The sequence below is a fragment of the Sturnira hondurensis genome, unplaced genomic scaffold (assembly GCF_014824575.4).
Source record: "Sturnira hondurensis isolate 20B ecotype Veracruz unplaced genomic scaffold, ASM1482457v3 Scaffold0011744, whole genome shotgun sequence".
NCBI lineage: Eukaryota > Metazoa > Chordata > Mammalia > Chiroptera > Phyllostomidae > Sturnira > Sturnira hondurensis.
Genome location: NW_028084375.1, coordinates 1,258,867 through 1,285,692, shown reverse-complemented (window position 1 = coordinate 1,285,692; position 26,826 = coordinate 1,258,867). Strand labels below are relative to the sequence as shown.

Here is a 26,826-nt window from a genome sequence, read left to right as displayed (position 1 = left end):
ATGACAAGTCACAAAACTCAGGGTCTTCATCTAAACAGCTGGAGGATTCAATGAGTGTCAGGGTGCTGAGCCTGCTTCTACAGGGTCCCAGGGACATGCCATGATCCCTAGGCAAATGACAAATGCTTGCTGAAGAACCAAAGCAAGACTGAGGCCTGATCTGTGAACTCTCTCTGGGGCTGCCCTCCTACAGAATCACCAGGGTTTGAATGGCTGGCTGGTCAAGGAACTCCCCCAAACTAGTCTCCATCCTAAGGCCAAGGTTCCCTCTGTCTAAGTTGGCTGTCTGACAGGGTGCCCCTGCCCCATTCTTCTAGGAACCTGATGACACTGTGTCTACAGAGTCATTTTTAGCTTCTTGGATGAAACCTCTGGGCTGAAGTCTTATTGCTCAGTGAAAGGAACAACACTTAGGCCTGAGATTAGCAACAGAAAGAGCCACTGGGTTTTCAAACCAGAGTGGAGGGAAGGAAAGCAAAACTGGTCCTCACCGTGCAGGGTGCCTGTCCTCCTGGTTCCCAGGGGTGAGCAGGGGTCATGAGGCCACAAAGGAAGGTCCTCTGTGGCTGCCAGGGCAGGGCTTCCTTTCATCTCCAACATCACCCACCCCCTTGACCCTTTCCTGCATCCTCACCATTGCACTGGTGGTCAGCCAAGCTCTCCCCAGGTTGGCCTGGGGCGCAGCTGCCCTGCAGAGGGCAGTCCCTGAGGGCTGCTGCTTCCCCTTCCCCTCTCCTGGCCCCAGGCTGCCTCCACTCACCCTGCCTTCAGCCTGCCCTCTGGTTCGCCTCCTCCTGAGGGCTCCATCCCCTACCTCCTCTCTATTCTCCTGCCTTTGGGCCCCAGCCCAACATCCAAGATCTGAAAAAGAAAGAAACCTCATCATCACTCTTCTCAAAAGCTCTGGAAGTTCTAACTCCAAACAAGCAGTTCTTCTGCTTTTTCTAATGCGTCACTGACTGCAAGTTCTGTCATGCACTGTGCCCTCACCTGGCTGGTCCCTGTGGCTCCTCCCAGGTGCCCCTAGCCTCCGGATTTCTACCCAGATCCACCTGACTGCAGGGCTGTTTTCCAATCCCTCTAGGTTCTTTGCTGTTTTGTTTTGTTCCTTTTGGTGGAGAAGAGGGTGGGGAGGCCCAAATCCAGAAGGACTGGGGAGGGTCAGGTGTTTTGTTTCTGGAAGTTCCAGGACAGAGCGGCTCTTTCTCTGAAATGGGGACATGGGAGTGAAGAACAGATGTCTCCTGAATGAGCAGTGGCGTTTTCACAGAGGAGGCAGGAGTGGTGGAGGCGCCCCGTGAGGTAGAAAGGACTGATGCCCACACATCCAAGTGCGAGCTGGAAGAAGGGACTGAAAACCCATTTTTACTTCAGCCCTGACCGGGAAGGCCCAGATGATTGGGCGTCATCCTACAAAGTGAAATGTCGCTGGTTCAATTCCCCCAGTCAGGGCACCTGCTTAGGTTGTGGGCTTGGTCCCCATCAGGTTGCCTAGGCAAACCGGTCAGTGTGTCTCTCCCTCTCCTTGTCTCCCATTCCCTCTCTCTAAAACTAAAAAAAAAAATTTTTTAAAGAAAAATCCACTTTTTCTTGATATACTTCTGTGTTTTTTAACTAATAAGCATGTATTATCTTTGTAACCAAAATCTTGAATATACTTTTATTTAAAGCGTATATTTTTAAAAGACATGCATATTTTAAAAGTATATGTCTATTTAAAATATTTTTCTACATACACAATATATACATATATAAAGAAAAGAGGGACGGGAGATCCATACGTGGCAGGTGAGGGCCCCGGGGAGCACGTGGGGGGACTGGCCCTGTCCCTCCCGCCCTGCGGATGTCCCACCAAGCTGCCTGACCTGTCGCCTCAAAGATACACAAGTGCATGGTCGTTCACTCATCCACTCAATCTTGCACCCCATAAACATTTCTGGAGCACTTGTTCTGATAGAGAAAGAGGTGAACAAGGCAGTTTCTGCCTTCGTAGAGGGGACGTTGTTAAACAGCACACAAAGTAAATTAGAGTTCTGAACGGCTGCGGTGAGTGAGTCGTGACTCGGGGAGCGCCCCGTCTAGCAGAGAGGAGCTTCAAATGGCCACAGAAATAAAAAGGTTTTTAAAGGCAAGACAAGGAAGTTATAAACAAAAAGGTTGTTTGGGGTTTAGATAACCTACCTGTGGGGATAAAAGGGACCTACAGGGCAGATTGCCTCCCCTTCCTTTAGGGTACTGACCGAAAAACTGCACACTGACCAGGTAAGACTAAATTCCTGGAGAAGGCCGTAACTGCAACTAGGCTAGGTATTAAGTCTTGATTTGCTTAGGACAAATGACTCTCTTTGGAGCTTTTTGTTCCTTTTAAACAATTCCCTCCCTTTGGTTGACTCTGTGTTTAACTAGAGATGTAATCAAAATTTAAGTCATTAGTGCCACTCACAACTATGACTCTGTTGTCCTCACAGCTTTTGTCAGTCCTTTGTGTGGTACCCATAGGTCATGTGACACTTTTGTTGAATTTCTGTGATATTCACAGGTCACAACTTCAGCTTCCCAGTGTTTAAGTCAGTTGGCCATTATCTTCATTCATTTTCTGATGTTCCAGTCTTAGGGAGAGCATTTGCTTGGTGGTTAGCACTGTGGATATTTAAAAGCTTTTGAGAGAATACAATGCACCCAGGAGACTGATATAATTATTATAAGCAGGATAATTCCCAATGGTTGGAGTGCATTTCAAAACCATGGTCCCTTAGACCCAAGCCAATCAAAAGCAAACAAGTCATAGAAAGACCCTGCTGAAGAAGTCAATTCCTCCCTCCCTCCCTCTCTCTCTCTCTTTCTTTCTTTCTATCACTCAGACGCCCAAGGAAGTCCGGCTATCATTAGCTGAAGAAGTCAAGAGCTTGATTTCTTACGTCAAGGGGCTTGATCAGGCATATTATATAACTTCAACTTTCCCAGACGTGTTCACTCAGACACAGAAGATAGTATTAACTACAGCACAGTCACCTCCTTGCTCAGCTGAAAGATAATCAAGGGTCATTGTATTTATTTTTTTTAAGATTTTATTTATTTTTTATTGAGCAAGGGCCTGCGAACCAGACGGTCGCGGTTCAGTTCCCAGTCAGGGCACATGCTTGGGTTGCAGGCCAGTTTCCGGCAGGAGTCAGAAAGGGGATGCACGAGAAGCAACCATACATTGATGTTTCTTTCCTCTCTCCTTCCCTTCCCCTCTAAAAAGATAAAGAAATAAAATATTTTTAAAAAGATTTTATTTATGTTTTAGAGCAAGGGGAAGGGAAGGCAGGGGAGAGAAACATCGATGCGTGGTTGCCTCTCGCACACCCCCTACCGGGAACCTGGCCCGCAACCCAGACACGTGCCCTGACCGGGAATTGAACCAACAACCCTTTGGTTTGCAGGCCAGAGCTCAATCCACTGAGCTACACCAGCTCAATAAATACGCCCATTGTATTTATTGAGAACAATATTGACCAGTGGAAGCTTTTGTCTTAGTGATGTTTTCTGAATTATTTTCAAGTTAAGGAGAGGTTTCTGGTCATATTCTCATTTACATTTACTCCTAACCAGGAAAGTACAGCCTTGCTGAAGGGAGAGAAGCCTGAGTTGTGAATGCCTCCTGATAGGTCCTTTCTAGCCAGATAATATAAATCAGAGGAGCTAACCAATGAGGAGTCTTTGTTTGTGGAAAGTTAGGGGGACAGTTAGATAACCTAAGAGTCACTGCCTGGGTATGTGCCAGCATCTAGGTATTTGTTATGCAAAGAGCCGAGATCAGAGAAAATGTCAGCATATTGCTTGCTGATCCCAAAGAAATAACCTGGAGGCCCTAGCCAGTGTGGCTCAGTTGGTTGGAGCGCTGTCTCTTACACCAAATGCTTGGGGTTGGATTCCCAGGCAAGACTCATACCCAGGTTGTGGGCTTGACTCCCAGTCGGGGCCCTTCATTAGGATCCAACCACTCCATGTTTCTGTCACATAGATGTTTCTCTGTTTCTCTCTTTCTCTCTCACCCCTATCCCCCTCAAATCAATAAACATATGTTTTAATTAAAAGAAAAAGAAAGAACCCAGCTGACTGGCTGGTTTATTAAGATTTTCATATGCACAAGGGGCTGCCAGCCAGTGAAGTTTCCCGAAACACAGGCTTTCCTAGTACAGGGTTATGTAGAGTACAGAAAACAAAGCAACAGGCACCTGGTGGGGGGAGGGGGTATGCTCACTCGCAAGCTGCCAGTGAGATCAAAATGTTAGCTATTTCTCTGCAGTTGTTTACAGTCTGGGCTCACATCTAGAAGCAGTTTCTGTTTGGCCCTTTCTTGACCAAGGAGCTGGCCAGGCTCCCAAGGTCTGTCCTACGGCACTCTTACAGATGGCTCTCGTCTGTTTCCACAGGGTGGGAGTGGGAGGGGCCCATGTTCTCACACACCACACAGCATTTATAGGGTCAAGGAAAAGGATAATCAGCACAAAGAGAAGTCCTTCCACTAAGGATTGCTTCCACTTCGGTGGCACTGCTAACAGACGCATTCACAGGGACTGTTACGTTTGCCTCTTGAAGCCGAGGGTCAGTTCCGTTTTCAGAGCATTTTGGAAGCTCCTAGCCTGAAATAAAAAGTTGTTCCAAATTCCAGAGGTTATTTCCTTTAGCAGTGGCCTGGGAGATATGGATGATGGCATTGTATTTCCAGGCCAATGCCAGAATAAAGCAAAGAAAGAACAAGATAGGGTTTCACAATTAAGTAAAGTATGAAGTCTCGATTTGGCATCGTGGGAGAAAGCAGTCTACATTGATCTCAGGTACTTCTCTTCTGTGTCAATTTGATTTGAAGGTCTCCAGTGCTTGCATATGACCAGTTGTCAGGCTGAGTCCTCTTCAGTTGCGAGATATGCAGCCAAGGTTCAAGTCCCTAAGTGTGGCTGCCGTCTGGGTAGTGAGGAGGACCTGGTATAAGTCCTTCCAAGTAGACTGAAGGGCAGTCTTTGTTCATATTGATTCCAAATCAGAGGGGTGGGAGAAAATTGGTAATGTCAGTTTGGAGATAGGTAGTCAGATATTTGAGGAACTAGATGAATTCTGGATTCAGTCCAGTTTACAGGTTAATAACAAAACCTCAAAGACAATCATTAGGAATAGAATCTAATACTTACAAAGGTTAAAAACATAATATTTTTCTCTTCAGTTGTTGCCATTTTGTCAAAGATAATCACAAACTGATTTATTTACATTAAACTTTGCTTGCTGACTTTTTAATTGTGTATTTACTGATTTTAGAGAGATAGAAGGGAGAGAGACGGAAAGAGAGAGACGTCAATCTGTTATTCCACCCATTCATGCATTCATTAGTTGCGTCTGGCATGCGCTCAGATTGGGGATTGAACCTACAACCCAAGCTCATCAGGATGACACTGCATCCATCTGAGCAACCCACACAGAGCTTGGCTGGTAATTTTATTTTTTTTTATTTTTTTTAAAGATTATTTATTTATTTATCTTTGGAGGGGCAGGAGAGAGGGAGAGAAACATCAATGTATGGTTGCCTTTCATGCATCCCCTGCTGGGAGTTGGCCTGCAGGGAACTAGCCTGCAACCCAGGCATGTGCCCTGACTGGGAATCGAACCGCGTTCCTCTGGTTCGCAGGCCTGTGCTCAATCCACTGAGCTATGCCAGCCAGGGCTTGGCTGGTAATTTTAAAAAGTGAAGAAAGAAGAGTGATTGACCAGCTATGTATAAATTTATTAAGACTGCTTTGCTAGCACCCTGTGAGCAAGGTATCAGGACGATTTTTCAAGGGGCTTTCATTGCCTCCGTAAAGTCAACCTTACAGGGTTGATTTGATTTGTTCCTTAAAACTGTCCGTTCATAGCAGAGTCTAATCACATCTTTCCCAAATACGACTCAAAGCCTTGGTGATGCAACCAATATTTTTATTTGTGTCCTGCTATAAGGAGAACAGATTCTCACTGCACTTCGGCAAATAGCTATGTTGTGAAGTAACATATACTCCAGAGTGTCTGGATTTGGGAGGGATCATGTAAGAATGAACAGCAAATGTTTTGATTTGTTCGTTGGGTATATTTTACCAAATTGTTGACAAAGACAAAATATTTCCCTAAATCTGGAAAAGCAAAATATTAGGGAGTCAGCAATATTTCAAACAAGAAATCATAAAAATTATAATCATATTCTTCTGTTAATTCAATCCCATCTAATTAATTCTTACTAATCTCGATCGCTTGTTAACAAATAATGCTATTTCAGATAAGCGCTGTGAAGGAAGTAGGAAGCAGTAGGGATGACAGAGAGCACAGCATTAGATACGGTTCTCTGGTGCATCCAGGTGCAGATCTGTATGCTAGGAACAACACATATAAACTAAAAAACCCAGTAACACACTAAGGCATAGAAAATGCATGCAGAGCATCAGCAAGCAGTCTGTGCAGGCCTGAGGCAGGACTGGCTGGACGGGGTGAGGTTTTTACCAGCTAAGCAGAGTTTCTGAGCTCTGTCCTTCACATGTCTTCTCATTTTGGCCAACTACACACCCTCAGACGAGGGGAACAGTGTTTAATGAGAACCTATTACCAGGTGTGACTGGCACAGGGCTGAGCTCAGCAACCCAGTAGCTCAGGTGCAGCCCTTAAAAAACCTGAAGATGTAAATAGCCTTTGCTTCATAAACCCTATAGTTTAAGTCTTTTCCTACATTACTATTTTAGTATGCATCTCTTCAAGATAAGAATTGCTTTTTTAAAGTCTATTTTATTGAGTATGCTATTACTGTTGTCCCTTTTTTCTCCCCTTTATTTCCCTCTGCCCTACACCCCCCTCCCATCCGCATTCCCCCCACCCCATTTAGTTCATGTCCATGGCTCATACGTATAAAGTTCTTTGGCTTCTCCATTTCCCATACTGTTCTTGGCCTCCCTCTATTTTCTACCTACCATTTATGCATTTTATTCCCTGTACCTTTTTCCTCATTCTCCCCTCACCTTCTCCCCACTGATAACCCTCCATGTGATCTCCATTTCTCTGATTCTGTTCCTGTTCTAGTTGTTTGCCTGGTTTGTTTTTAAGTTCAGTGGTTGATAGTTGTGAGTCTGTTGTCACTTTACTGATCATATTATTGATCTTTTTCTTAGATAAGTCCCTTTAACATTTCATATAAATAGTGTTTGGTGATGATGAACTCCTTTAACTGGACCTCATCTGGGAAGCAGTTTATTTGCCCTTCCATTCTAAATGAGAGCTTTGCTGAATAGAGTAATCTTGGATGTAGGTCCTTGCCTTTCATGACTTGGGATACTTCTTTCCAGCCCCTTCTTGCCTGCAAGGTTTCTTTTGAGAAATCAGCTGATAGCCTTATGGGCACTCCTTTGTAGGTGACTGTCTTCTTTTCTCTTGCTGCTTCTAGGATCCTCTCCTGCATTTTAATCTTGGGTAATACAATTATAATGTGCCTTGATGTATTCCTCCTTGGGTTCAACTTCTTTGGGACTCTCTGAGCTTCCTGGACCTCCTAGAAGTCTGTTTCCTTTGCCAGATTGGGGAAGTTCTCCATTATTTTTTCAAATAGGTTTTCAATTTCTTGGTCTTCCTCTTCTCCTTCTGGCACCCCTATGATTCAGATATTGGAATGTTTAAGGTTGTCCCAGAAGTTCCTAAGGCTCTCCTCATTTTTTTTGAATTCTTGTTTCTTCATTCCGTTCTGGTTGACTGTTTATTTCTTCCTTCTTCTCCAAACTGTTGATTTGAGTCCCAGTTTCCTTCCCTTCACTGTTGGTTTCCTGTACATTTTTCTTTATTTCACTTTGCATAGCCTTCACTTCTTCCTCTATTTTGCAACCATACTCAACCATTTCTGTGAGCATCCTGATTACCAGTGTTTTGAACTCTGCATCTGATAGGTTGGCTATCTTCATAGCTTAGTTCTATTTTTGGAGCTTTGATCTGTTCTTTCATTCAGGCCATATTTCTTTGTCTCAGCACACCTGTTACCTATTAAGGAGTGGAACCTTAGGTATTCACCAGGATGGGACAACTCATGTCACTGAGCTGTGGTGCTATATGTCGGGGAGAGGTCCGAGAGGAAACAATGCCTCTTGCTCAGCTCTTGGTCAGCTTCCTGTCACTTTCTCTGCTACCCACAAACAAATTGGGCCCTTCTTGTGCTGATTCCTGGGTGAGTGGTTTTGTGTATATTCCAGAACCCTGTGAGCCTGGGAGTTTCTCCCACTGCTACAACTCCCACAGGTTTTGACAACCAGAGGTTTTGAGGCTTTCTTTTCTCTCACTGGAAACCTAGACTACATGGTCTATCTTGCTCCCCAGGTGTTCCTTCCAATTTATCCACACATAAATGTGGACCTCTTGGTCTGCCAGCTACTGCCTTGCCTACCTGGTCTTGCAACTTGCCACCTTACCGCACATCCTCTCCACCCTGGCTGCCCATCTCTGCCCCTCCTACCAGTGTGGATGAATGTTTCTTCTTTAACTCTTTGGTTGTCAGATTTCCATACAGTTTAATTTTTCTGGCAGTTCTGGTTGTTTTGTTTTTAAATTTGTTGTTGTTCTTCTTTTGGTTGTGCAAGGAAACAAAGTGTATCTACCTATGCCTTCATCTCGGCCGGAAGTGTCAGATAAGAATTGCTTTCTAAAACCATAATTCCGTAATCACACCTATACAGATTAATGTCTCTACTATTATCCAGTATTCATTCAGTGTTCAAATTTCCCCTACTGTCCCAAAAATTTTTGTATTACAGTTTGTTTATTTGAATCAAGATCTAAAGAGGGTCCATACCTTTCTGTTGTCTATTCTGATAAATCTCTTAAATCTGGTTAATCTATGTAGGTGAGAAAGAGAAGTATCCTGAAGACTGATTTTCTATTTAAGAAGGATCTGACCAGAACAGAAGTTACATATCTTGTTATACATCTAATCTGTGGGAAAAGGGGTGAGGTGGGTTTGAAAACCCATCACACGGACTAGAAAAGGTACCAGCAACACAGGTTGCAGGGACACAGGTGCAAGCTTGCCACCACACCCCACCCTCCCTCACCATTCCTCCTGTGCCAAGCCTGGCTCCAGAAGAGCTGAGACAGGGCTGTAAAATGGCGTTCATGCAATCATCTCCACCTTCACAGAGGCCCACTTGGATCGCACATTCTCCCTGAAGAGCTGTGGAAAGAAAGAATTGCATCAGTCTTGGTTAATGGCCCCAATTAATCCACCAAAACCCTTAGTAAAGCCTCAATTTTGGACACGTTATGATACTGCAAATAAAATATCCAAAGGAAAATAAAAGCCATTTCTGTTTGCGGCTGAGATGACCTTTGGTCCCTGGAGTCATAACCCTGAGTCAGCTTTGCTACTAAGGCTCAGGACAAGCAGGAACAAATCCCCCCAATTCCCTGGGGAGCCCAAGGCCTTGGTTGTGTCACCTCAGCACAAAAATGCTGCCTGGGAAGAAGGTAGGGGATACTTCTCCAAGATTCCCGGAAAGACCGGAACCCAAGGCTTGTAGACAGGCTTGTCTTCAGCTCCACATGAAATCGGAGGAGGCCTGGGAAGAAGCCTGTCCTGGATTCTGTCTTCCGTCCACCATGTGTAACTGCCGTTTCCACTAGGATCTCCCCAGGGTCACAGCCATGCGTAGACATGTGGAAAGTGCTAGTAGGGAAAGGAGTATTGTGGGATTTCCTCTTCCAGATTACCAAAAGTCTTCTCAACAACCAGAGTTTAAAGAAGTTTAACCAGAAAAATCATGATTGCTCCTAATACATAAAGATCCCTAACTAGCAACCACTCTATAGCACCATTTCTCTCTCAGCCAGAACCCATGATGGGCCCAGGAACAGAGAGGTGGGAGCGGGCCTCTCACAATTTCCCCTAATAACCCGTTCACAACATTTTCACTCGCAGTCCCTGCCTCTGGGCTTTGCGGGTATCAAGGTCTGGTAGCCCGCACAAAGAGGAGATCCAGTAGCTCCATTGCACCGGAACCTGAGGCAGCTACCTGGCTGTCTTGGGCTTTTTATGCTGCTGAGTGAGCGGGCAGCAAAGGGAAAGAAGATGCCACCTGGGATGATTGACCCTCATGATTTAGAGACAACAATGTTTCTGTTACATGACAGGGTCATAGAGGGGGATACCCCAAGGACACTTGTTCCTCCACGTCCAGTGGTTACGTTAACAGGAGACTAAAGCTGCAGAAGCAAGATAACCAAGAGTTCAGGTCCTCCAGGAACGAAGGGTCATGTTGGTCTATAAGAAAAGAACCAACTTAAGTCCTGGCTGTATAACTGACAGTTTAGAGGCTGAGTTCTGGTACCAGACTGGGCTCAAATCTGGGTGCTAACACATGCACAATGTGTACTTCTCTCTACTTTAGTTTCCACACCTGTAAAATGTGGATAATAATAGTTCATGCTTCAAGTGGCTATATGAGAATTAAGTAATACCTGTAAAGCACTTAGGACAGGGTCTGGCATGTAGCAAACACTTTATAAATGTTAGGTATTATTAAGGCAAAGGAAAGGAAACTAGCTAGTCATAAATACTAGCCAGTCTCAGGATCAGATGCCAAAATGAGAATGGTGCACACAAAAACTTGTATGAGTATATTTATACCATTTCTTAAAATCCTCATCTGAAGATATTCTCACTGAGTTTTTAGAGAGAGGGGAATGAAGAGAGAGAAACGTCAATGTGAGAAACATTGATTGGTTGCCTCTTGCACATCCTCTGACCAGGGACTGAACCTGCAACCCAGGCATGTGCCCTAACAACCTTGCAGTTTACGGGATGACTCTCAAACCAACTGAGCCACACTGGCCAGGGCTGTTTATACAAGTTTTATTCATAACAGATAAAAACTAGAAAGAAACAATCGAGATATCCTCATGTGTGCATGATTGAACAAACTATGGTACATCCACACCATGGTGACTACCCAGCAGTAAAAAACAAAAACAAACAAACAAAAAACCACTGTTGTGCAGCAAAGGAAACTATCAAAAAATCTAGAGGCAATCTGCTGAATAGTAGAAAAATTTGTAAATCATGTATCTGTTAAGGAGTTAATACCCCCAAAATATAAGGAAATCATGCAACTCAGTAGAAAAAAAAAAAGAAGTCAATTCAAAAATGGGCAGAGGAGAAGACAAGAAATAACAAGTGTTGGTGAGGATGTGGAGAGAAGAGTATCCTTGTAATAGTGGACTTCCTTGTCTGTAGTTCCTGATTTGAATATTTCAGCAATTAATATGTGTATTATTGGGTTTTGGCAAATGGGCATTATTATGTTGATGTCTTCTTTTTATATCCCTATTTTGCAGAGTATTATTAGGAATTGCAGCGGCTAAGGTACTTTTAGGGGGGCCATCTATTGATATGAGCCTATGGGCTCTCTTCATTACTTTATAGATATAGTAAATTATATTCACTAAATTATAAAAAAACAATAAATATAATGTCCATAATCTATATGAAGGAAAAGATGAACTCTTTAAAGTAAAGAAATGGCTCTATGGAAGGTGAACCACATTTCTAGCTGGGAAAATTTAACATAAAAATATCTATACTTGTGTCCTGACCAGTGTGGCTCAGTGGGTTGGGTGTCATTCTGCAAAGCCAAAGGTCACTGGTTTGATTCCCAGTCAGGGCACATACCTGAGTTGCAGGTTCAATCCCAGTCAGGGTATGTACAAGAGGCAAATGATTGATGTTTCTTTCCCTCTTCTTCTCCCTCCCTTCCCCTTTCTCTAAAATAAAAATTAAAAAATCTTTAAAAAAAATCAATCCTCATTAAATTAATTAGTAATTATTTTCTATTACAAATTACCAAGGATTTGAAAGAATGAAAGAAATTATTTTAAAGCTTACGTGGAAGAATAAATGAATAGAAAGTGCCTAAAAAGTTTTAAAAACTTTTTTAGGGGTTATTGCCTTACTGTTAAAATTATTACAAGTAACTGCAATCCTGGAACAGAGCCTCCAAAGAGATTTACAAATATGTTATGACTTATTTGACCAAGGTAATCAAAGAAAAGGGATATTTAGTTGTGCATAGTGTTGGAATAACTGTGTATTGATCTGAAAAAATTAAGTTGTATCCACTACCTTATATCACCTACAAAAACAATACCCAGTGACAATAAAGATCCAATTTTTAAAAAGTGAACCAAATAAAATAAAGTGTAAGGACTACAAAGAAGCAATTCATAGAAGAGATTATAAAACTCTTCATAGACAATTAATAAAACAAAGATCTGATGTGCCCTGACAGGTATGGCTCAGTTGGCTGGACTTCATTCCATAAAGTGAAAGGTCACCAGTTTTATTCTCGGTCAGGGGATGTGACTGGACTGCAGGTTTGGTCCCAGATCGAGAAGCAACTGATTAATGTTTCTCTCTCACAAAGACGTTTCTCTCCCTTTCTTTCTCCTTCCCTTCCTTTCTCTCTAAAAATAAACAAATAAATATCTTTTAAAAAACCCTAAGGTCTATTTTTCACTACCATATAGACAAAAACTAAAGAACCGATACTACCCAATGGTTCTGAGGGTGTAGGGAAATTGGATATGTTCTAATTATACAGTCATACACCATTTATGAGAATAAAAGTTTGACACAATCTATATTAGTAGCTTGGGCTGCCATAACAAAATACCACAGATTGGGCCCTGGCTGGTGTAGCTCAGTGGATTGAGCGCGGGCCTGTGAACCACAAGATTGATTCCCAGTCTGGGCACATGCCTGGGTTGCAGGCCAGTTCCCGGTTCCCAGCAGGGGACAAATGAGAGGCAACCATACATTGATATTTCTCTCTCTCTCTCCTTCCCTTCCCCTCTAAGATAAATAAGTAAAATCTTAAAAAAAATTTAAAAAATACCACAGATTGGGTGGTTTGAACAATAGAAATTTATTTTCTCACATTTTTTGAGACTGGACATCCAAGGTCAAGGTGTCAGCAAAGTTGGTTTCTGGGGATGCCTCTGTAACTGGCTTATGGATGACTGCCTTCTGGCTGTGTCCTTACGTGGCCATTCCTCTGTGTCTGTGGAAAGAGAATATACGGTGTCTCTTCCTCTTATTATAAGGGATACTAGTTCTAAAAAATTAGGGCCCATCCTTATGACCTCCTTTAACCGTAATTAACCTTAGAGAGCAAGCAGCCATGTTTTTTGAAACATGACATAAAAATAATAGCAGAGGGAACTCTGCAAAATTAGAAGTTATCCTAAACTAAGCTTCCTCAATGTTCAGCAAAACAAATGTTTGTAAGAGAAATGAGCAATGGAAAAGATACCAGGGAAAATCTGATACAAAGTTTTTATTTAAAAAAATAAGAGAATAATGAGCAGAATTACATTCTGCTCTACTGAGAATGAAAGCATGCCAGGCAGTCATGCCCATAAGTAGAACTGTAATCCCACTATTTTAGAAAGAGCTAAAAGATAGTGAGAAAATTATACAAGAAATAAAAGGCCAATTATCCCAGACAAGAAAAAGCTAAAGGAGTTCATCACCACCAAAGCAGTATTATAAGAAATGTTAAAAGTAACTTCTTTAAGAAGAACAAGGGGGAAAAAATAGAACAAGTGAATAATAAAGTGGCAGTAACTACATACCTATCAATAATCACTATAAATGTAAGTGGATAAATACTCCAATTAAAAGATTGGGGATGGCCGAATGGACGACAAAACAATACCCATACATACGCTGTGTACACGAGTCTACTTCAGATCAAAGGAGGGAGACAAAGTGACAGTAAAAAATATATATGTCATGCAAATGGAAATGAAAAAAAGCTGGGGTAGCAACACTCATATCAAACAAAATAGACTTTAAAGCAAAGGTTATAACAAGAGAAAGATTATTTCATAATGATAAAGGGATCAATCCTGGAAGAGCATATAACCCTTCTAAATATTTATGCACCCAACCTAGGAGGCACCTAAACATATCAAGCAAATATTGACAGCATTATTTTCAATAGTCAAGATATGGAGGCAACTTAAATGTCCACCACAGACGTTTGGATAAAGATGTAATATATACAATGGAATATTGCTCAGCCATAAAAATGAACAAAATCTTCCCATGTGCGACACTGATGTAACCAGAAGGTATTATGCTAAGCGCAATAAGTCAGAAAGAGAAAGACAGTTACCACATGATTTTACTTATACATAAAATCTAAAAAAAACAAAATAAACAAACAAAACAAATAAACTCATAGATACAGAGAACAAATTGATGGTTGCCAAATGTGGTAAGGGTTGAGGGGCTGGATGAAAAAGCTGAAGGGATTAAAAAGTACAGATTGGCAGTTACAAAAGAGTCATAGGGATGTAAAGTATATCACAGAGAAGACGGTCAATAATCTTGCAATAACTATGTATGGTGCCAGGTGAATACTAGACTTAGCAGAGGGATCACACTGTAAATTATATAAATGTGTAAGTGCAATACTGTCTACCTGAAACTAATAGAAATATGGAATGTCAACTGTAATTTAAGACATTTTTAATTAAAAGAAAAAAAATTTAATTAAGAAAAAATCACCCTGGCTGGTGTAGCTCAGAGGATTGAGTGCGAGCCTGTGAACCACATGATCGCAGTTCGATTCCCAGTCAGGGCACATGCCTGGGTTGCAGACCAGTTCCCAGCAGGGGACTCACCAGAGGCAACCATACATTGACATTTCTCTCCTTCTCTCCTTCCCTTCCCCTCTAAAGATAAATAAATAAATATTTAAAAAAAGAAAAACAGAAGGTAAAAAAAATGTTAAATAAATGAAGAGCTATTAAGGATTCAAGAGACAGTGACACACGCTAAACATAGATAATTAACATCAGAAGCTCCAATATATAGTTAAGAGTAGTCCCAAAGAACAAAACTAAAGCAGGGGGAGAGAATACATACTAAAAACTGTAAATCAGGAAACTAATTTTTTTAAAAAACCACATGCTAAAACACCACATACGTGAGTACTGACTCAGACTAAAATAGTCATGTTCTGGTAATATTATTGGACCTTAAGGAAAAAATTATTTCATAAAAGACAAAAGGCCCCGGCTGATATAGCTCTGTGGATTGAGCGCAGGCCTGTAAATCAGAGGATCGCAGTTCAATTCCCAGTCAGGGCACATGCCTGGGTTGCAGGCCAGTTCCCATCAGGGGACACATGAGAGGCAACCATACATTGGCCTCTCCCTCTCTCCTTCCCTTCCCTTCTAAAGATAAATAAATAATATCTTTAAAAAAATTATTTCATCATCTAGGCAAAAAAAGTGAATGACATACAAAAGGCGGAAATTATATTGTCATTAGACTGTTTAACAGAAATGATTACATCAGAAGAATATACAGTAATATAACTAAGTTATATTCAAGGAAAAATGTAGGCAAAGGATTTGATATCCAATAAAATTAACTTGGAAGTTTGAAGAGCACAGACAATTCTTACCAGCATTTCCAACTAGAACAGTATCAACATATGGAAAACTGGTGTATACACACACACACATTTTAGATATTATATATACATATATATGATACTCATGTATTACTTGTACAATTAAGAAAAATGGGGGTTTGAAAGAAAAGATTATGATATAATGACTGTGTGATCTGACAATGTGAATATACACTTCATCTATTAGAATGAGGAAAGAATGTGAAAAATACAAAAAATATTTTCAGTTTTTAGAAATTATATTCTTGGTGGTACTATGAATATTGTTATTTTGAGATAGGTATATGTATAATGTGGGATAACAATAAATGAATAATCATGAGACATTTTAATTCTATAACCCTCTATGTCCTTGAGAAAACACATTCTCTTCTCTTTGCGGAAAAGAGATATACACATACAATACAGTCAAAGTTAAGTAAGGGGACTATAGTATTTTATCTGATGTGGCAGTATCAGTGTGAATTCATAAGGTTTTTATACATGTATACACATATATGTATTTTTCTCTTCTCCTACCTCTTCCTTTTGAGAACAATTGGGACCAACCAAGACAGGCACCCCTGTGAAGCAGGGATGGGTACAGAGTCGCCATGGTCCAGCATGGGGTCTGAAGAGCACATCTAGGAAGGAAGACAGCAGCGGCAGTGACCTGGGGTGAGCTGTTGGAGCCACAGAAGAGTACACAGGGTGTGTTCTTAGAGAGATGGCCCAGAGTGGAGGGTGGGAGCCTGAGTGTGGTTACAGAGAACATCTTCATGAGGGGACTATCCAGTGTAGGCTGTTGGAGGCTGAGGAAAGTAGCAAGGTTGTTGGCGCAGGGGGTGCTGCGCAGCAATGGAACAGAGTAGAACTGAGCCTGGGCAGGATGAGAAGGCCCTTGGTGTAGGGACGGGGATGGTGGCAGTGATCGGTGGTTAGTTGTATTTTAGGGAATTGACACAACCTAGTCTTGTCAAAGGCATCAAACCTGGGTCTGCTCAGACCCCTGATTGACTGCCATGTACAGAAAATGCAGAGGACAGAGGAACATGCTGAACTACACTATCATATCCAATCAGCAAAATCTAGGCTTCAGGCAGAAGACAGGGAACACAGGCCAAACATCCTGGGGTCTTCAACACATAAACTGTTATGAAAAGAAAGGAGTGGAGGAGGAAATCTGTAATTAAGAACCTCAACACATACCCTGGCTGGTGTGACTCAGTGGATTGAGCACAGGCCTGTGAACCAAAGGGTCACCAGTTTGATTCCCAGTCAGGGCACATGCCTGGGTTGTGGACCAAGTCCCCAGTTGGGGGTACATGAGAGGTAACCACACACTGATGTTTCTCTCCCTCTCTTTCTCCTTCCTTTCTCTCTCTCTAAAAAAATATAAAAATAATTATGGTCAACATGCTAAGAAAAACGGTGAAAATGATAGATAGATGAAAAATTGTAAAATCTAAAGAGAATTAGAATCTATAGAAAACTCAAATAGATATTTAAGAATGGAAAAAATACAAAATTTTATATGAATTCAGTGTAAGGGTTTAACACAGATTAGGAATAGCACGACACAGGATGAGTGAATAGGAAAACAGGTCAATAAAAAACATCCAGTCAGAAGCCCAGAAATAAAAAGAAATGGAAAACAAAGGAGTGACTTCCAGTCAAGAAGGGGATGTAGGTAGACACACTTCACTTTCTTACCATGAAAAGAATTATAACTAAATCTCAAAACAAATAATACCCAGAACTGTCAGGAAACCAAACTGTATGGAAGTCCCACAACCAAGGATTTAAAGAATCCACATTCATCTAGATGGATAGGAGAAGCGGAGACTCGGAGAAGAATAGAGAGGCACAGTGTGGCTAGGAGAGGCGGCAGTGGTAGTGGAACGAGCATGGGCAGTCCCACATTCATGTGTGGTGGATAAAAATTCCAAGAATACCTTGGAAGTGAGTGATCTCAAACCCAGGCGGGCCACACAGCCCAGGGTTCTAGTGCTGGGAAGAAAAATCCCCATAAATTCTGGTTGTAAACACCAATGGTGGTTGGGGTGGCAGAAGAAACTGCTGGACTTTCAGGAAATTGCTTAAAGGGCTCACACAATCTTAAAACATGTGCAAACCCACTCACTCTGGAATTCAACACCAGTGCAACAGCTGGAATGCACCAGTCGCATACAGGGAGTGGGTGAAGCAACTAGAAATAGGACAAGTGCTGAGCAAACCTCCAGAAGACAAGCAGTGGCATAGTCCCCTCTCCAAGCCCTCCTCCCACACAGAGCCACAAAGCAGGAAAGTGGGTTGTCCTACCCTGGCAATTACCTAAGGCTCTGCTCCACACAGCATACAGGTGCCTTTTCAACAACAGGCCACACTACTAACACAGGAGTCAAAGCAGCTCTACCTAACACACAGAAACAAACTCAGGGAGGCTGCCAAAATGAGGAGACAAAGAAACATGACCCAGATGAAAGAAGAGAACAAAACTCCAGAAAAAAGAACTAAATGAATGATAGCCAACCTATCAGATGCAGAGTTCAAAATACTGGTAATCAGGATGCTCAAAGAACTCATTGAGTATGATAACAACATAAAGGAAGAAATGAAGGTTACACTAAGTATAACAAAGAAAAATCTACAAAGAACTAACAGTGAAGGGAAGGAAGCCAGGATTCAAATCAATAATTTGGAACATAAGGAAGAAATAAACATTCAACCACAACAGAATATGAACTCAAAAAAAATGAGGGTAGTATAAAGAAGACCCTGGAACATCTCCAAATGTGCCAACATCCAAATCATAGGGATTGCAGAAGAGGAAGAGCAAGAAATTGAAAACCTATTTGAAAAAATAATGAAAGAAAACTTCCCCAATTTGGTGGAGAAAATAGACATACAAGTCCAGGAAGCTCAGAGAGTCCCAAACAAATTGGACCCAAAGAGGAACACAAAGAGGCACACCATCAAGTTACCCAAAATTAAATACAAAGAGAGAATCAGAAAAGGAGACAGTTACCTACAAAGGAGTTCCCATAAGACTATCAGCTGATTTCTCAAAAGAAATCTTGCAGACAAGAAGTATTCAAAGTCATGAAAGGCAAGGATCTACATTCAAGATTGCTCTACCCAGAAAAGCTATCTTTTAGAATGAAGGGCAGATAAAGTACTTCCTAGACGAGATAAAACTAAAGGAGTTCATCATCACCAAGACATTATTAAATGAAATGTTAAAGGGACTTGTTTAAGAAAAAGAAGATCAAATCTATGAACATTAAAAAGGAAACGAATTCACAACTATCAACAACTGAGTCTAAAAAATAAAAAGACAAAAACAAACTAAGCAAACAACTAGAACAGGAACAGATTCATAGGTATGGAGATCATTTGGAGGGTTATCAGCCCAGAGGGGGATAGAGGAGAATGGGGGAAAAGGTGCAGCAATTAAAAAGTAAAATTTGTAGGTAGAAAATAGACAGGGAGATGTTAAGAATAGTACAGGAAATGGAGAAGCCAAAGAACTTATATGCACGACCCATGGACATGAACTAAGGTGGGGGGGGGATGGCTGGAGGGAAGGGGGATACCCGGTGGAGGGGAGGAAAGAGGGAAAAATTGGGACAACTGTATAACATAATCAATAAAATATACTATAAAAAATAAAAATAAAAAATGTAAAAAAAAGAAAACAAAGAGGAAGTAAGACTCATGGAAGATATGCTCAAACACCTACCATATATATAATAGGAATCTTAGGAGGAGAAGAGAGAATAGTAGGCAAAAGCAATCAAATATAATGGCTGGAAATGTCCTAAAACTGATGAAAGATGTCAATTCATACAGATTCAAAAAGCTCAGCAAACCCAAGCAGCATAGATATAAACGAAATCATGCCCAGTCACATCATAGTAATACTGTTAAACATCAAAGACACTGCTGAACATCTTAAAAGAAATCAGAAGTAAATAAAAAGCCACATTATCTTCAAAGACAGTATGACAAACAGGTGATTTCCTAACAAAAATAATAGAAGCTAGCAGACAATTAAATAACATCTTTAAAGTTCCAATAGAAAAATCATTAACCTAGATTTTGATACTGATGGGCAAAAATGCCACAAAAGTTTTTTTTTAAGTTGCTTTTACCAAAACAATCTTGAAAAAAGGAATAAATTTGGAGGTCTTACGCTTCTTGATTTCCAAACTTACTACATATCTACAGTAATCAAACTACTGTGGGACCATAATAAAGACAGACATTTAGACTAAGGGAATAAAAGAGAACCCAGAAATAAATACTCACATATATGATCAATGATTTTGACAAGGGTGTCAAGACCATACAATGAGGAAAAGACAATCTTTTCAACAAAATGGTGCTAGAAAATCTGGATATCCACATGCCAAAGAAGTTAGATTCTTTTTTTATACCATATATAAAAGTTAACTCAAAATGGATCAGATCTAAACACTGAAAGGTTTTCTTAGGCTCCGCCAAGGAAGAAATACCAACCAACCACAAAGTTAGGGAGTATAAAGCTTTATTGGGGTTTGCACGCCCAGGCCCGGTCTGCAGAGTGGGACCAAGCAGGGAATGTGGAGGGGCTTTATTTTGGTTGGTTCTTTTCGTGGGAGCTGGAGATTGATCCTCTTTGAACAAAGCGGCAATATATCATTGGTGGTTCTCCTTGGGCTCAGATTGCTATGCGGATATCCGTTTTGGCAGAGCCCGCCATTTTGGCTCTCTGGTTTGACATCAGCCGTCTTTTCCAGGTTGTAGTTCAGCCGCCATTTTCTCCTACCCTGCCCATCCTGATAAACATAAGACCTAAAACTATAAATATTTTGGAAAAACACATCAGAGAAACTTCATGCCTTATATTTGGCAATGATTTCTAGATTATGATATCAAAACTATGGGAACAAAAGAAAAAATACATAAATAGGTCAAATCAGAGTTCAAAGCTTCTGTGTATGAAAAGACTCTGTTGAAAGACAACCTCAGTTCTTGCTGTAGTAGGACTTTCAGTGCAGCAAGGCAGGTAGTCTTCAAACAAACGTCATGCACACTTGAGAGGGACATTGCAGAACTGAAGTACAGAGGATGTAAAACTGCCAAAATCCTCAGGAAGACCCACAAAGTAGTGCAGCCAGGACAAGCTGGACATGTTTTCTCTCTCATGTTTTTGTTATAGTCCCTGGGGCCATGCTTGAGCAGTTACAGGAATGATTCTTATATAACTCTTTTGCAGTTGAAATTTCAAAAGGAAGTAAGAAAATGTTTGTGAGCTGGTGGTTACAGTGGTTTAGTCTAGTTTTATTTCTTTTCTGAGAATTTCAGGACACCCCTATAACCAAGGACATTCTGTTCATTATAAAACCAGTCCAAGGGTTACTGAGTTAAAAGCTTGAACTTTGGTGGGAGGTAGATACTAATTAAAATCAAAGTTATAGACAACCATAGAAAACTGGGTACACATAAAAATTTTCTAGGTAATACCAGACCTGTCTTAGCCCTGACCAGTGTGGTTCATTTGGGTGGTCATCATTCCACAAAGCAAAGAGTTGCTGGTTTGACTCCCAGTCAGGGCATATGCCCGCCCAGGTTGCAGGTTCAATCCCTTGTCAAGGGGTGTAGGGGAGACAATCAATCCATGTTTCTCTCCCTCTCTTTCTCTTTCCCTTCTCCTCTCTCCAAAAATGAACGAATAAAATTTTAAAAAACAACAACAACAAAAAACCCAGACCTACTTTAAAAAGAAAAGAAAGAAAATTGCTAAATTTCTCGTTTCAGTTTAACTTAGGTCTTTTTGTGTTCAGGCTGGTCACCCTTTGCGTATTGCATCATCAGATGTTAGTGGTTTGCTTTCTCTGTCATCCTCTCAGGCTAGATGATGCCAGATCCTTTCATTTTTTTTGCTTTAAGACCCTATGGAATTAGACTACCCGCTAGATTTCTGGAACCAAAACTGCCCCTACCAGAGCCTTAATCTAGAGACTTAAAAAGGAATGAGACTAGAAACCAACAAGCCACCTCAGGCCACACTTCCAAACAAGAATATAGCCAGTTCATATACAATGGGGGTTTTGGTGGCCATGAGTGAGGTATTCTATGGGTTTGGGGGGACTCCAGTAAGCCCACTGTCATCACAACTGAAAACCTATTTTTTTGTCCAAGTAAGCTGCTAAATGGCCCAAAAGTCACCTGCAAAGAGGCTTGGGGTGTGGGTGGCTATTAATTAGAGAAAAAATTGAATACCTATTTTTCAAGACCAAAAGTTGATATAAAGAGCTGGGTGCTGCCCAAACTGGTATGACTCAGGCAGTTGGGTGTCACCTGCACACTGAAAGGTCATGGGTTCGATTTTTGATCAGGGCACATATCTGGGTTGTGGGCCAGGTCCCTGGTTGGGGGCTTGTGAGAGGCAACTGATTGATGTTTCTCTCCCTCTTTTTCTCCCTCCCTTCCCTCTAAGACTAATATATATATGAGATATATGTATATGAGATATTTAGAGAGATATATTATATATATATATATATATATAGAGAGAGAGAGAGAGAGAGAGAGAGAGAGCGAGCGCTGGGTGCCTCTAACATTCAGAATTCTTGATCCTTCCTATTCCCAGGTGTCATGATCTAATAAATTTTTTTTTCAATAAGGTTAAAATTTCATGCATTGCTTTGGTTCAAACTAACTCAGGGTATTTAAGAAACAAAATCGATTTAGTTTTTTGCTGAGTAAAAAACTGAAATTCAAGTTGTGTAGGAAAGACTACCCAAACAGTGGTTTTAGAGTAACCAGTTGGATTCCACACAGTACTTTCAGCCTCAAACACAATCCTGCTGAAAAGCCAGTCCCTGGAATTTAGTTTCAGTCCCACTGTCAATGGAATTTTTCTGCTGCTTACGTGGTGGGCAAGAGCATTTGTTAATAAAACTTTCAGAGATTTGTCCAAGGTCCTATTGAGTGAGTAATCCACTGGAGATTCCATATACCCCAGGGCATATGCAACTGTATGATTCCTTTTTAAGTTCTGGGTTTGAAGACTCAGATCTACCATCACCAGCTGTCGGATCGGGTAAATCACTACAACCCAAGCCTCGGTTTCTTAATCTATCATATTGGTTAATAATGCCAGCCATATGGTGCTGCTATAGGAAATACAGTGTAAGATTCACTGGTAGTTTCATGGGAGGATTTTGATAAGGACAAGATAAATTCTGCCCCTCCCTGAGGGTAAGAGTCTTGAAGTACGCCCCCCTCGCCCCCACCTACCTTCCACACCCCCTCTTCCTTAAATTTGTGCGTTAGGGCATGCTCATCTAATTCAACTCTACGGCGACGCGAGGCGTTGTCGCTCAATTCCAACTCTAGGGGCTTGGGTCGCCACTCGGAACGCCGGTAGGATCCATGAGGACCTCATCAGCATGGACGCTGGAAGTGGCTTACAGGAAGAGGGCAAGTGTGGCACTGAAGATCACTTCCGCTTCCGCTGGCGCAAGCACTTTCAGTTCTCTGCTACCGTGACTAAGATGGAAGCGCTTTGGGAGTCTCGGTCCGGACTCTGGGCCGGGGGTCCGGTCCCCGGGCAGTTCTATCGCATTCCGCCCACTCCCAGTTCCTTCACGGACCCGGCGTCGGCGTTCCACCAGGGTCCGATTACGCGCACCCAGTAAGCCCCGGGCGCCTCAGCCTGCGCAGGGGGAGGGCCTGTGGGGCTCGGTTCGCCCGGCAGTTTCCGAGAGGGCTGGGGAAGGGGAGGGAGAATGAGGGGCGCAGAGCCCCAGGGGATGAAAGGAGCCGTGGAAAATCCGAAGCGGAACTCTCTGCGCAGGAAGACTCAGGCTCTTCCCGGCGCCGCCTCTGCAGACCTCCCTCCCTCCCTCCCTCTCTCTCTCCAGGAACCCTATGGTGACCGGGACCTCGGTCCTGGGCGTGAAGTTTGAAGGCGGAGTGGTGATTGCAGCAGACATGCTGGGATCCTACGGTTCCTTGGCCCGTTTCCGCAACATCTCTCGCATTATGCGAGTCAACGACAGCACAATGCTGGGTGCTTCCGGAGACTACGCTGATTTCCAATACCTGAAGCAAGTTCTCAGCCAGATGGTGTAAGTCATCTAGAGAACAGGGCGCCGTTCCCAAGTAGGGAAGGGGCTGGTTTGACGAGCTAAAGCTCGTCAAGAAGTTGTCAGATGGAGACACTTCAGGCCGCAGAGGACGGCAGGGAGAATTGTTGGGGGTGGAACAATTGTTGGGAGGTGGGAGTGTTTGCAATAGGGGGTGTAAAATGGGAAGGACTGTGTTAACGCCCTTGGGGGTGGGGTGGACGTAGATAATGAATTTCATATGCTCACAATTTCTTCTTAAGGATTGATGAGGAGTTGTTGGGAGATGGACACAGCTATAGTCCTAGAGCTATTCATTCATGGCTGACCAGGGCCATGTACAGCCGCCGCTCCAAGATGAACCCCCTGTGGAACACTGTGGTCATTGGAGGCTATTCTGATGGAGAGAGGTTAATTTAAGTAACATTTAAAGTTTTAAATAACATTTAAAGTAACATTTCCTTGACAACCTAACCTGTAGTGCCTGTGTAGTGTGTATATCTTTATCTGAGTAAATCCCAGTTCTTAGACCCCGTGTTCCCATCCTTCAGCTAAGATACGGAAACCTAAGGTGAAATGAGTTCTTTGACCTATTGTGTCCTGTTAGCTTCCTCGGTTACGTGGACATGCTTGGTGTAGCCTATGAAGCCCCTTCGCTGGCCACTGGTTATGGTGCATACTTGGCTCAGGTAAGTAGTGAATAAAAGGTCAGGGAGAGGGCGAGTCAGAAGGCAGTAGAGTTAGAGGTTGTGTGCTTGTTTTTCCTTTATAATTCCGACATGAGGAACAGGCAGGCTAGGATCCGTATTGCTGGGCAGATAATTCTTTCTGTAGCCCAGAGGCTATGAGTGTGGCACTTATATTCCAATGATAAGGCATGTCCAGGAGTCAGTAGACACGTAAAGAGAGGACACCCTAGAACTTCCCCTTCAGGTGGGTCTTAGCACAAGTAAACAGAGTGTATTCTGGTGAGGTAGTAGGTGGAATGTTTCCTTTTCACTCATTTGTATATATGACACCATGGACCTGAGACAGATACCCTGGTATTCAGCCCTTGATATCCCCCATGTTTTTTCTCTAATCTCCCTAGCCTCTGCTTCGAGAAGTTCTGGAGAAGCAGCCAGTGCTGAGCCAAACTGAGGCCCGAGAGCTAGTGGAACGTTGCATGCGAGTCCTGTACTATCGAGATGCCCGTTCTTATAACCGGGTGAGGGGAATGAATGATAAAGGTGATGGGGATCTAACTGGCAGGTTTTGAATACTTGGCCTGGGGTCTCTGTGCTTTGAAGAACAGTCTGCCCCATTTCTCTCCTATTTTCATGTTAGGGAAAGACGTTCTACTTGACCTTTGACAAGCACCAGAGACTTCTTTCATGTGGGGGTAGACATTTTCATTGAGAGCTCTGCTTTCTTTCAGTTTCAAATTGCCACTGTGACTGAAAAAGGTGTTGAAATAGAGGGACCACTGTCTGCAGAAACCAACTGGGATATTGCCCACATGATCAGGTGATTGGAATTAAAATTACAGTAGAAAAATAGGGGGTATGAGTTGGACAACACCTTGGCTTGCACTAAGCTAGATTTTTCCCCCCACTTTGAAATCTCAACCCCTAAATTGTGTGGGTGTAATGCATTTTGGTTGGATAGAACTGCTTTTAGGAGATTCCTCTCCCTGTGGCTTCACAATTTTATTATGCTATCTTCCTTTTCAGTGGCTTTGAATGAAATGCAGACACATTATCAAGAACTGAAGTTGTACCCTTCCAACTTTGAACTTGGCTGGTTCAAAGGTAGACTTTTCTTTTGTAAAATAAATCTTTTGAAACACTTGCTGAGTAGTTGTATTCTGTCTGACTAGGTTATACCATGAGTAAAACTTCCATGTGCCACCCCCTTCCCTGATCAGAGGACCTTTGGCTCTTGGCTCTAGAGCACATGGAATCCTCTGCGTGGCATTACTGAGGGCCCACTGCTGTCTTCGTCTGTGAAGGCAGCTTTGTGTGGAAATCAGGCTTAATCCTGTGGAATAATCTAACTGGTTTTTGTGTTTAATATTTTTCAACACTTCCACCCATGTACTAGATTCTGAAATACTGTTCCTGGTTAACGTTGGCTACAAATTAGTTTTAGTTAAAACACCATTTCAAAAAAAAAATGTGGTGCTTAGTAGAGCTATTCTGTGTAAGGCTACCCTCAACCTGGAACTGACAGCCTCAGTCCTCTCCATTCAGCCTCTGTATGGGGAATCCTAAGTAATTTCAACCTGTAACCTAAATGTTTATTGTTCAGACTTATTACTAATTTCTAGCACTGTCAGAAAACCACCTACAAGTTTTGTGTGTTCGTTAAAATGTCCATAAGCGTAGCTGGAAGTCCAATCGGTTGGGGGATTCCTGAACAGTGTTAAACCTGAATTTTAAAATGAACACCCTAGGTAATTAGGATGCATATGTTTCTGAGAAATATGGACAGCAAACCCCAAAACATGTAGAAATTCATATGAGAGGGGAGGGAGAAATCAAAACATGCCTTCATTTGTATCATGATTGCAACAAACTAGTACATTAAAGAAAACCATGAGCTTTCAACCTGAGTACTCCACACATTCAGTCTCAACACAGAAGGTAGTCAATAAATACTTTATTGATTAAACTGAATTATTTTTTTTTAAAAAAAGTCTTTCTACTACTAAGCCATGCGGTTGGAATCCACAAAGATAACTTCCTGGCCAAAACCCAGCTGACCCACAGTTGGTATTATGGTCTCACAAAAATTACCCATCAAGAAAGAGTCACACAGTGTGCAGAGACCAGGAACCCAGCTCTGCTAAGGCTGGGCCACTGCGGAGACTCCCAAAGAGAATTAGGTCGTTGTAGGTAAGAGTTGACCAGTTCTTGATCTTTCTGAAAGGCAAAGGATTGACTTGAAAGTCCATTTTCTATCAAAAATGGCATCAGGTAAAAAGCTTGGGGGAGAGAAGCCCAAATGGATCCTCAGTTCATTTTTCAGATGCCACAGGTTCCAAAGATGGCCAAGCTGTTTATGGGGGGGATCCCTCCAGTTCACTATGTTACAGTGTTCTGGGGGTTTAAAAAAAATAAAAACAGAAAAGACTGGGGTGAGGAGAAACAGGTGGTAACAAACGTCACACTTGTACCACAAGGCCCATCACATCTTAAGCATGTGCCAGTCCATGAAAGCCTATTAGAATAGGGTCA

General features: G+C 42.1%; 1 protein-coding gene and 1 long non-coding RNA gene across 3 annotated transcripts; one reads left to right on the top strand and one right to left on the bottom strand.

Moving 5' to 3' along the window:
* Positions 1–8,573: 8,573 nt before the first annotated feature.
* Positions 8,574–22,992, bottom strand: LOC118996816 (uncharacterized). 2 transcript variants are annotated; one of them, XR_005068557.1, is made up of 4 exons: positions 22,779–22,992; positions 12,963–13,085; positions 9,469–9,697; positions 8,574–9,205 (listed from the first exon to the last, which is right to left on the bottom strand). It is a non-coding gene; the product is annotated as an uncharacterized LOC118996816 (long non-coding RNA). The 2 variants fall into 2 exon arrangements; XR_005068558.1 differs by lacking the exon at positions 9,469–9,697.
* Positions 22,993–22,996: 4 nt separating this feature from the next.
* On the top strand, positions 22,997–25,438 carry PSMB4 (proteasome 20S subunit beta 4). The gene is made up of 7 exons (XM_037060385.1): positions 22,997–23,175; positions 23,405–23,611; positions 23,872–24,018; positions 24,216–24,297; positions 24,699–24,815; positions 25,026–25,114; positions 25,321–25,438. Exons 1-7 carry the CDS (start codon positions 23,036–23,038, stop codon positions 25,331–25,333), a joined length of 795 nt encoding a protein of 264 aa, XP_036916280.1. The 5' UTR covers positions 22,997–23,035; the 3' UTR covers positions 25,334–25,438.
* Positions 25,439–26,826: the final 1,388 nt, after the last annotated feature.

Coding starts and splice junctions, on each gene's coding strand:
- PSMB4 (XM_037060385.1), top strand. CDS start 23,036: ATGGAAGCGCTTTGGGAGTCTCGGTCCGGACTCTGGGCCGGGGGTCCG. Junction 24,019..24,215: donor GGCTATTCTGATGGAGAGAG/GTTAATTTAAGT, acceptor GTGTCCTGTTAG/CTTCCTCGGTTACGTGGACA. Junction 24,816..25,025: donor ATGCCCGTTCTTATAACCGG/GTGAGGGGAATG, acceptor GCTTTCTTTCAG/TTTCAAATTGCCACTGTGAC.